This window comes from Bison bison, unplaced genomic scaffold (genome assembly GCF_000754665.1).
Source record: "Bison bison bison isolate TAMUID 2011002044 unplaced genomic scaffold, Bison_UMD1.0 scf7180017864233, whole genome shotgun sequence".
NCBI classification, from domain to species: Eukaryota; Metazoa; Chordata; class Mammalia; order Artiodactyla; family Bovidae; genus Bison; species Bison bison.
The window spans coordinates 998413-1010310 of record NW_011494805.1 but is presented as its reverse complement, the minus strand read 5'-3'; the positions used below and the strand labels follow the sequence as shown (position 1 = coordinate 1010310).

The window sequence follows — 11898 nt, the reverse complement described above, 5'->3', positions numbered from 1 at the left end:
GCGGCCTCCGATGCTCTCCGAGTCCTACCGTTCTTTAAGAACCCTGGTTGGGTGGGAGGACACGAGGCCTGGGATCTTGGTCTGCGGCCCTGGGGCGATTCATTCATCCATTCACTCTACAGATCTCTGCTGAATGCCAGGTGGTGCGCCAGCCTCTGAGGAGACAGCAAGGCACAGGCAGGTCTGCAGTCTGACCCTTGCTCTCGGGGAGCTCACTGGAAGCAGCGCATTCAGACAATGCAACTCGCAACCGGCAGAGAGCGTGACTGACGTTATGGCGGGGAAAGCACAGGATGAAGCGCAGCTCCTGGCTGGTCAGTCAGATGGGATATGAGGCCTTCCTGCTTCACACGGGGGGATGAGCACCACACGGGACGGTGGGTTTGGGGAAGCTGTGCGACACTGTACAAGGCGTGAAGAGAGCTAGCACGCAGATGCTCTCCACCCCTAGACTGGTTAAAATAGCACCGCGACCGAAAGGGGCTTATAATTTACTAAAAAACAAGAGTTTATAGTTTAGGGCACTCTACCCCCAAATACTGAGAATCAAATGATAAAATGCAATGCTATCAATGCATGCTATCAAAACTCTGAAAAAACAACTGCCTTCAAATGTACTTGACAGTATTTAAATCAGCACAAATCTTACTGGCGCACAATCAAGTCAAATGTTAAAAAGAGCCATAAGAATAATAAGCTATCCTATTTTCCTAGGGAAATAATTCAAAATAATAGAAAAAAAAATTTAGAAAATAATCAGACAATCCACAGTATACTGCGTAAATGGAATATTGCCTGACCATAAAAATAACAAAGTATTTAAATGAAAAATGTAGAACATACAGCTGATCACTAAAAATGTGTGTTTAATGATAAAATCAGAGGTAGCCTAGACAGATGCAGTATTTAAAGTGAAGGAATTAGGTATTTCAGACTTTTTATATTTTATAAAGCTGTCAAATATTTCGTAGAATAAAGTAGTTTCTCCTCTATAGATTACAGTATCCTCTAATTCATTAAAGATTATATTAACATCCACGAAACAAAATTTTTTTAAAAAACAAAAGTAGAAAACTGGCTAAGAAAAGTTATTTACAGCTCTCCGATAAAGGAAAGTTGGTACCTCACTATGCTGAGCAGAGCCGTGAAGTGTCCTGGATCAAACGGGCAAAGCGGCAGAAGCAACGGAAGCTCCGTGATCACAGACACTGAACCGGGAGCAGAGCCTAATGGTAACCTAAGAGAGTGGTGATCTAATAACCTAAGAGAGTGGTGATCTAATAACCTAAGAGAGTGAGGATCTAATAATCTAAGAAAGTGAGGAGGGGAGTACTGATCCCTTAAGAAACACCAACGTCCACAAGCGTGCGACTCACTGTTTCGATTCACTGTGACAAACTTCCAAGGTTGGATCATTATAAATGAAGGCAGCTTCTAAGTCATTGATTCTCACTCGGTATATTCTACACTGCTTGCTGTTCAACTTGATTCTATTTAAGTTTGCAACTGTGGGAAATATAGTCAGTTCCACAAATCCCTGTAAAGAGAAGGAATGATAATTTCATTACAATTAATACTGGTATACTTTAGAACACATTTCTTTGATTTCTACTACTTAAACACACACTACACTCCAGAGACAGAATCTCAAATAGGTATACACATCCAAGTGCTCTAACTTCACCTCAAGTACGGTTGTCTGAGTGACTAAATGGGTGTGAATTTATCATCCTGGTGTTTCACATTCACTATCAGTGAAAATTAAACCAGATGCTAGAAAAAAAGTAAAATGACTCAAATGTAAGAATTTTATATATAATACAAAATTATCAATGTAAGAATTTATAGATAGACTGGAACCCAATGGGGAGTAAGGGGAAAAAAATCCAAGAGCAAAAAGAGACCCAAAACCAGTTCAGGGAGTGAAAGGAAACTGCCTCTGGCGACCTCCCGGGTGGTCCAGAGGTTAACAATCCACCTCCCACTGCAGGGGACTCAGGCTCAATCACCGGCCGGGAACTAAGACCCCACACGCCACAGGACAGCAAGGTCTGAGAGCTCCAACTACTGAGTGCACACGCTTTGGAGCCCCCGGATCCCAGCAAGGAGCCCCGGCACCACAATCCTGTGTGCCCCATCTAACACCAGACGCGGACAAAAATTCATGAATATTTTTTATAAAAAAGAAAGAAAACAGCCTCTCAAAACAGGGTAAAAACTACACCACCAAAGCTAACACGTATGCATCTCTGCTCACGGGAGGTAAATCAGGACACGTGATATAACAAGAGTTACAAGAAACATTCAGGCAAGGAGGAAAAAATCCACTGCAGCCTCCAAGAGCAGCAGACACTTCAAAGTGCTGGATGATTTTCTACCAAGCACTCCCAAAGGCCACACAGTTCTACCACCTCAGCCTGGTGCTGAGCAACGATCTGAAGCACGTACAAGACACAAGAGGCAGTGACATCCACTGTCCACTACCCTCCTGCGCTGAATCAAATGCGAAAGACAGACCAGTGGAACATGGAATCTTATGTCCAGTGAGTTTAATATTCTGGGTTGAAAACACAAAATATGGGAGGGCAGGAAACAGTAACATTTCAAGGGCTGAAAATCCCAGGAATATCTAAAGTAAAACTCAGGGAATAACCATAGCGAACAAGATTACAACACTTAATTATAAGGGCTGTTATTAAGCACTACTATGTATTACACTGGAATTCCATCCCCTCCACCTGCTTTGTTCGTGGTGATGCTTTCTAAGGCCCCCTTGACTTCACGTTCCAGGATGTCTGGCTCTACGTCAGTGATCACACCATTTTGATTATCTTGGTCATGAAGATCTTTTTCGTACAGTTCTTCTGTGTATTCTTGCCACCTCTTCTTAATATCTTCTGCCTCTGTTAGGTCCATACCATTTCTGTCCTTTATCGAGCCCATCTTTGCATGAAATGTTCCCCTGGTATCTCTAATTTTCTTGAAGGGATCTCTAGTCTTTCCCATTCTGTTGTTTTCCTCTATGTCTTTGCACTGATCACTGAGGAAGGCTTTTTTCTCTCTCCTTGCTATTCTTTGGAACTTGGCATTCAGATGCAGTTGAGCTATTTCAAATCCTGAAAGGTGATGCTGGTCAAAGTGCTGCACTCAATATGCCAGCAAATTTGGAAAACTCAGCAGTGACCACAGGACTGGAAAAGGTCAGTTTTCATTCTAATCCCAAAGAAAGGCAATGCCAAAGAATGCTCAAACCACCGCACAGTTGCACTCATCTCACATGCTAGTAAAATAATGCCCAAAATTCTCCAAGCCAGGCTTCAGCAGTACGTGAACCGTGAACTTCCAGATGTTCAAGCTGGTTTTAGAAAAGGCAGAGGAACCAGAGATCAAATTGCCAACATCCGCTGGATCATGGAAAAAGCAAGAGTTCCAGAAAAACATCTATTTCTGCTTTATTGGCTATGCCAAAGCCTTTGACTGTGTGGATCACAATAAACTGTGGAAAATTCTGAAAGAGATGGGAATACCAGACCACCTGACCTGCCTCCTGAGAAACCTATATGCAGGTCAGGAAGCAACAGTTAGAACTGGACATGGAACAACAGACTGGTTCCAAATAGGAAAAGGAGTACGTCAAGGCTGTATATTGTCACCCTGTTCATTTAACTTCTATGCAGAGTACATCATGAGAAACACTGGGCTGGAAGAAGCACAAGCTGGAATCAAGACTGCCGGGAGAGATATCAATAACCTCAGACATGCAGATGGCACCATTCTTATGTCAGAAAGTGAAGAGGAACTGAAAAGCCTCTTGATGAAAGTAAAAGAAGAGAGTGAAAAACTAAGATTATGGCACCTGGTCCCATCACTTCATGGGAAATAGATGGGGGAACAGTGGAAACAGTGTCAGACTTTGTTTTTTTGGGCTCCAAAATCACTGCAGATGGTGATTACAGCCATGAAATTAAAAGATGCTTACTTCTTGGAAGGAAATAGCATATTAAAAAGCAGAGACATCACTTTGCCAACAAAGGTCCGTCTAGTCAAGGCTATGGTTTTTCCAGTGGTCATGTATGGATGTGAAAATTGGACTGTGAAGAAAGCTGAGAGCCGAAGAACTGATGCTTTTGAACTGTGGTGTTGGAGAAGACTCTTGAGAGTCCCTCGGACTGCAGGGAGAGTCAACCAGTCCATCCTAAAGGAGATCAGTCCTGGGTGTTCATTGGAAGGACTGATGCTGAAGCTGAAACTCTAGTACTTTGGCCACCTCATGGGAAGAGCTGACTCACTGGAAAAGACTCTGATGCTGGGAGGGATTGGGGGCAGGAGGAGAAGGGGACGACAGAGGATGAGATGGCTGGATGGCATCACTGACTCGATGGACGTGAGTCTGAGTGAACTCCGGGAGCTGCTGATGGACAGGGAGGCCTGGCGTGCTGCGATTCATGGGGTCGCAAAGAGTGGGACACGACTGAACTGAACTGATATGTCACGCATTACACCAGATACTTTTGTATATTTTAATCCCATTAACAACTTCAAGAGATAAATATTAGTTTATACAGATTAAGGATTAAGAAAATTAAATCATTACGTGGAGAACTGAGATTCAAACCCACATCTACATGATCACAACTGGTCCCCACTATGCCACAATGTCTTCAGTGCAACGCTTTTCAATAACATGCAAGAATTATTTTTTAGATAAAATTTAGTCCAGCCACTCAAAAGCCCATGTAGAGCCCCCTTTCCCCCAACTGACAAATAACAGTCATACATCTTTAAATTAGACCATCTGAATAGATCTACTTGCCTGGAAGCAGATAAGTACAAAAAAAGCAGAAGCAGTAACATTGATGAAGTCTCTGAGTTGAAAGGTGTTAAACTGTGAGCAACTGTAGAAAGACCTAAATTCCCTTCATCAGCAATCATGACCAATTGACATGAATGATCCTGGATTAGCTGAAAGACTGTAAGCAAAACTGAGATAACATCAAAAGTGAACCAGAAAAGATTATGGGAACTGCTGTCAAGAAGTAGTGACATGAGACAGAAGAATAAGCTTTGGCTTTCTAAACTAAGGTTAACAGTAATAAAACAGTGAATGGTATACTTCGTCATGATAGGGAAAGCCCAGCCTCCTTGAGTTATCAGGTCTCTGACACCACCTAGAGCCCTGATCTGCACCTAGCCTGCAACCCTGCAGCCGCAGCTCCGGCAGGGCAGCCCCAGCTGGAGCAGGATGCAGCCTCCAGGGCTCCTAACTGCTCCCTCTTCCTGCTCCCACTCCCGCCCCAGCAGCCAACCCCAACGCCCTCCTAGAGTCCCTCCTCCTCAAGTCCCTCGTGCTAGTCAACCTTTTCTTAAGCTCCTTTACTTCCCCGCCTTAGATGAAACATCTCTTGATTCCCCTTTGAAAAGAAGCTATACATTCTTTTACTCAGGCTTTCATGCAGCACAAGCTGTGAGAACGAGGGCAGAACGGTGTCCTCGCATTCTTAAGGCCCCAGCCCCACTACTCAGTAGCTGGATGAGCGTGAGCTAAGTTCCTCCAGCTCTCTATACCTCAGTTTCTGGTGGTGGCGGTAGTAGTGTACTCAGTCATGTCTGACTCTGCAACCCCATGGACTAACAGCCTGCCAGGTTCATCTGTCCATGGAATTTTCCAGGCAAGAATACTGCAGTGGGTTGCCATGTCCTACTACACGGGAGCTTCCTGACCCAGGGATTAAACCTGCGTCTCTTGTTGTCTCCTGCACTGACAGGAGGATTCTATACTACTGAGCTACCTGAGAAGCCCGTACCTCAGTTTCCTCATCTGCAAAACAAGAATAGCAATACTACCTACCTTTTGGTGTTATTGTAACTGAGCAATTTAAAGCAAGGAAAGCACTTAAAATCACAGCTGGCATCCAGTGAAAGCTTTTGTTATTTTTCTTAGATTCTGCTGCTTCTCCTATGCGTTCACGCCGCACTGAACACCATCCTCTGTTCATTAATATCACCCCAATTCCCCAATATGCACTGAAAGTTCCTACGTTCCCTTATTAACCCATCTCAGCCGTCACGCTGGGCCATGGATGTAGACACAGCTGATTCCGGCAGGAACACTGCTTCTAGTTCCTGCATTTCAGCTCCTACCTTCACAGCCCTTCCGGGACAGCAGTCAAGACCACACACTGGGAGGCCCCCCATCACCGCTCAGCATGGCCCCGGCGCGGACACTTTAAGCCTGAGTGTCCGCAATGCCTGTCGCTCCCGCCAACCCTCCTGCTGACCCCGTGGCCCACTTCGCTCCTTGGCCTCCTCCAGTCTCTCTCTAAAACCCTCCCTGGTGTTTTCAGGGCTGCTATCTTCCTTGGCCGTCTAAGATCCTTACCTTGAACCACTCTTGTGTCAACTATGGTCTCTCGCCCTTTGGCTACACGCGCCTATCTCCTCCTCCTGTTTTGAAGAGTTCCTTCCACTCCTCTGCTAGAGGCCACACTCTGTAGTGCTCTCAGAAGCCATGCTCTATTAATCACCTTCTCCTATAACTATAATCTCTCCTCTCACAGGACTTTCCCCCACACCTACAAACATGTTCAACTCTCTCCTATCTTTCTTTTAAATCTTAACTTCTATGTCACCTCAAATAAATAATTTTTTGCCCTTTCCTGGAGTTAACTATATTTTGGTTCAGAACTGACAGTAATCCCTGGAGTCCCATTACATTACAACAGTTCACTAGGCAGACTGGAAGTCAGGGTGTGTGTGTGTGTGTGTGTGTGTGTGAGAGAGTGAGTGTTGGGGGGGAGGGTATGGAGGGGGTTGTTTTTGCCAGGCAGTGCAGCTTATGGTATCTTAGTTCCCTGAGCAGGGATTGAACCTGGGCCCTTGGCAGCGACAAGGCAGAGTCCTAACCACTGAACTGCTAGGGAATTCCCCAGACTGGCGACCTCTAGAGGTCAAGTAATAAAGGGGTTTAAGGGGTTCCCACATCTCTCTCAGGGTAGGCCTGGTGTTTATTACGCAGTCCAAACATACAGGATACATTTGAGTAACTGGAAAACCTCACAGTCATTCTCTGACCTCCCTCTGAGTGAGGTCTACGGTGGAAGGACTGAGTGGACACCAACGGGCCACCTGTCCCCCTTCAGCACAACCTTCAACACAACCTGACACCTCTGAGAACGGCAGAGATCAGCGCCCGCAGAGACGCGGACGACGCCTAATCCACCTTCATTTAACTCAGCTATCTGGCCAGTGCAAAAGCCAAGTGGGTCTTGCAGAATGATCGTGAACTATCACAAACTTGCCAACCACAACCACGTTTGCAGAAGTGATACTCTGACTGCAGCAAATCAGCACAGCTCCTGGTAGCAAATATTGCCATGAATTATCAAGCAATTTTTTCCCTCCCCCTCAAATCCCATCAGGAAAAAAAAAAACAGAAGCAGGCTGTCTTCTAGACATGAGAACCCCATCACTATCATCTAGTAACTCTCTCAACTCTCTGCTCAGTCAAAACAAAGTTCCAAAGTGTCCTGACTGCAGGGTAGCCCAAAGTGAATCACACTGGTATGTTATACTAACAACATTACAATACCTGGACCTGGTGAGAAAGGAAGAACAAGTTCTCGATCCGCCTTACTAGAAAACACACAGATGGCAAAGGCTGAGAGTTAAATCTCATGGATGTTCGGGGGACTGTCACATCAACAGAGCTTCTAAGGTTCCAGTGATCTGAGGCACACAAAAATAAACCTACAGTGAAAGTTACTGCACTTTGCACTTCCCACCAAGAGGGGGGAAAAAAAGAAGGCAGGAAAACTGGGAGGCTTCTTTGCATTCAGAAAGCAATCTATACATTCAGGCATATCGCTTACTAGGCAATCATTAAGACTGTCATCTTCTGGAAGAGGTTCAGAACAACAAAGAGGTCTGCAGTGGGTCCAGGCTGTGGTCCAAGCTGCCCGCCTCAGGCCGTATGACTCAGCGGAGCCACCAGCACTGGGCTGTGCCCAGCAGACAGGGATGCTGCACTGACTCTGGCTTTCTCCCGCAGGATGACACTGCACTGCCATTCCGCGGTTTCAGAGGAGACCCGTGGCCTCTTCTGCCAGCAACTATTTTCTATGTGCAAAGCAACTAGTGCTTTGCTACTAGACCCTGCAGTCGAGACCGAACACATAACCACGGGACTTCCAAACATTTCAGGTAGTTTTTGTTAACCTGAAATGGCTATCATGAACTGAGTGCGTGCAGCAGCTTGCCACCTTTTAATGGAAACACCACCTCCGGACCAGGCCCAGGAAGGCTCCTAAGGCACAAAAAGGAAACAGCGTGCGCCACTGACTCAGAACCCAAAGAGACTTGCTCCCATCGAATCTCCACTTCCTCTCAATCCACACCCATGACTTCATGGAGAGTTCCCCATGTTTAATAACGAGACAAAACACAAGCCTGAATTATGAATAAGTCTGTACAGCAGGCTAGCACAGTTGAAAATGGATGGTAACTCTCACTGAAGCGTAGTCATGAAACAGTGCAAGAAAACCCTGCTGTGGGCAGGACGCCAGCAAACGCAACAGGTGGCACAGTGTTTGCGGAAGCAGAAATGACCCACGTACACTTCTACAGGGAGTGGGGCAGTGCTAGGTTGGCCAGCTGGTTAGGAATGTGTAAAGAACAAGACTAAAGGTCTGAAAATAAGAGGGTGATGGGAAAAGTAAGTGTACACATGAATCTCTCAGAGTAGGTATAATATGAAAATGTTATCACATAAATGACCAACAGAGGCATCCTCAGGGACTGTGGAGGGGGCCCTCAAAAATCAACTGGCAAGATTATCTATGCAGCAGATGTCCACAGACTCTTTCCCTAGCCACCCTAATACACAAAGTTGTCACGGTGGCAAGAACAGAGGCCACACAGGAACCCAACAACATGCTCTGCCCTCAACAAAGCCTGATCTGGTCACCATCAGTGCTGAGTGCCCGCCTCCCCACAGCAGAGGATCAAAATCAGCTTCTAACAAGGGATCTTCCCAGGAAGGATCAGTTAGTCAGTCACTCAGCAGTAAAATGACTACATTAGACAGCTGGTATTGTAGAGGGGAGACAGTAATTTATCCTTATAAAAACACATACTCTAGATTTTCCTTCCCTATTAATACAATTTACCTACAAAAAGCCATCCGTGTCAACATACTATCCCATACACACTTCCATGTGTATAGAAAAGTGTGGCAGAATTTACACATAAATTTTACATGCAAAGTTAATTTTTTCCTCTCATCCAGAAGTGGCCAACATGATCAACTGCTGAAGGCTCAGCTACAGCACCAACCGAGAGCTCTGACAGGAGGCCATCCTAAACCAGTGGCCGCTGGTGTAACATTAGGTCATCTCTGCACAGCCAAGCAGACCTGGGGGCCAAGGGGCAAAAGCAGGAGTGACTGTGCTCACTGCTGCTTCCAAAAGCCACTGAAAGGGTTTTGCTTCCTGTCTTGAAGGCTTCAGGTTCGGGGCGTTCAGAAGCCTAGTGGTCAAAGAGGAACGCATCCACCAGGGCACAGAGCCACGGCTTTATTAAAGTGGAAGCTGAGACTAAACCACTTCGGGCTCCTCATGCCATTGAACGAACAGGCACAGAAAGCGGTCACTGTCCTGGCTGAAAGACTAGCAGCAACTGCGATTCTGTTACACAACAGAAGCAAGAATTCCATTTGCAATTCAGGGGGTTCAATGGAAGGCCTCTGAGGTCCGCTTGATGAATAGCCCTAATCAATGGCAAACTGCAACAAACCAAATGAAGTCAAAACCAGCAAGGATGCAAAATGAAGGTCTATGACAGACCAAAAGAAATGCTGTCAAAAGGAAGAGAAAACTGGAACAGGTGGGAGAAAGCTGCGTACATCAACTGAAGAAAGCAAAGGCTACAATAACTAATATTCACATTCTTTTACCCACCTTTCTTCCATTACAGGCGATAGCTAATATTTCAGGTGGGAAAAGTGCTGAAATCGCCATTTCTTCACACAAATGGATTACTTCAGGGATCAGCAAACTTTTTCTTAAAGGGCCAGAGACTAAATAGGTATTACAGGCCTCACAGTTTCACAGCTATTCCACTTTGCCATTGTAGCTCCAAAGCAGCCTTAGACAGTTTATAAATAAATGGGTGTAGCTGTGTTCAAATAAAACTTTACTTACAAAAACAGGTAGTTAGCTAATGCCACAACATAGCTAATGCTACAATAGCTGATGGGACTTCCTTAAGCTGGGAACACTGTCATCTAAACAGAAGCGTTGAGAGGATGATCTGGGGGCAAAAGGGGTTAGACTGCTGTAGATACCTTCCTTTTGCCCTTCCTAATCTGCCCTCTAACCCTACTCTGTATCCAAGAAGATGCATTAACTGGGCACTAGCCTTCCGGCTGCTGGTCAGGGTGGTCAAACAAGAGGCACAAAGAGGAAACGGAAAATAGAAGAGGAGGGAGCTCCGCAGATTCATAACCCTGGGTCTTAGGCTATCAACGGCGTTCCTAGAACAAATATATCAATCCACACGGATATTTGGATATATATCATATATGGATATATATATGCAGATTTATCAATCCATATGGATATAACAATCCCTACATCTAAATTGGCGGGGGGGGGGGGGTGGCAATTACTAGGTTTCAAACACCTTTATCCAGAACTTTACTACAAAGCAATGCCAGGGAAACAAGGTCAGGCAAAAATCAGAAAAACAATAGCAGCCTCTGAACAGTCAATTTAAATAAGTCAGTTTGTCTATCAACCTTAATTTTTTCACAGAAAAAAATCTCACTGTGGACTTATTCTTGTTTCATACGCAAATCTAAAATGTTTGGTAATGTAGACTCATATTCCACAACATACTAAGAGAAATAAATTTTTATCAGAAAACAGGAAAAAAGGAAAGGGAGAACTGAGGTGTTGGCCAGTATAGTAGTAAGGCCATGGCTCTTGAAGTCATACAAGTTTGAATTCTAATTCGTATCTATTCTCAAAACCCATGACCCGGAGCGGAAAGTTTCTGAGTACTGCAAAGCATGCTGTTGTTCTCTCTTATAACTGCTGAGAACATACTTACCACAACAGATTTTCTCTGGAAGTTTATGTTGTTGATGCAGACGACCTGATGGGTTGTACATTAAAGAATAAAGAAAATATTTCAATTATTAAATAATGCATATTTCGATCCCAGTGTAAACAAGAACTGTGTTCCAAGCAGCTCAAAATCATACTTATCTTTCATGCTAAAACCCTAGAAATTAGCGTAACTTGTTCATTTAAAATTCAGCAACAGCCACGAAAATAAAATTTTTTGGACAAAAATGCAATTTAAGAAAAAGGTACATTAATCTGTAAAGGGCAGTAAATCTGCTGAAATTACATTGTCATTCAAGACATTTTCGCCCTACAAAACTGTGGGCGGCTTCCAGTTTCCCACTAGGCTTTCCAGGCCCACTAAGTCAGCTTCAAGCGATCACTGAAACTGATCAATCATAACTAACGAAAACCAAACCTAGAAGTGTTAGTCGCTCAGCCGTGTGCATTCTGTGACCCCATGGACGGTAGCCCGCCAGGCTCCTCGGTCCATGGGATGCTCCAGGCAAGAATACTGTAGTGGGTAGCCTTTCCCTCCCCCAGGGCATCTTCCCGACCCAGGGATCGAACCTGGGTCTCCTGCACTGCAGGCGGATTCTTAACCGTCTGAGCCACCCGGGAAGCCCCAGAAGAAAGGGAGATAAAGAAAAAAAAATACTTATAATTTATACGGCCTTGGGCTTTCAAAGCCCTTGTCTCCTTTCTTCCTGTTCATTCTGGCGGGGTCAGAGCCAGTCGGCGGCATAAAGGGGCCCCGCGGAGCTCGGCTTCCCGG

At 45.0% G+C, this 11898-nt stretch overlaps 1 protein-coding gene across 5 annotated transcripts in view; it reads right to left on the bottom strand.

Annotated features, from left to right (window-relative positions):
- TAF2 (TAF2 RNA polymerase II, TATA box binding protein (TBP)-associated factor, 150kDa) overlaps nt 1-11892 on the bottom strand; it is an 88366-nt gene extending 76474 nt beyond the window's left edge. For 3 of the 5 annotated variants that reach the window (XM_010846189.1, XM_010846190.1, XM_010846191.1), the window contains exons 1-3: nt 11786-11892; nt 11107-11161; nt 1377-1537 (exon numbers count right to left, since the gene is read on the bottom strand). In XM_010846189.1, the coding sequence (XP_010844491.1) occupies nt 1377-1537; nt 11107-11161; nt 11786-11868 (299 nt within the window). In that variant the 5' untranslated portion in view covers nt 11869-11892. Of the gene's footprint in view, nt 1-28; nt 156-1376; nt 1538-11106; nt 11167-11785 lie in introns of those variants that run through there. The other 2 variants (XM_010846192.1, XM_010846193.1) reach the window with 2 other exon arrangements.
- Nucleotides 11893-11898: the final 6 nt, after the last annotated feature.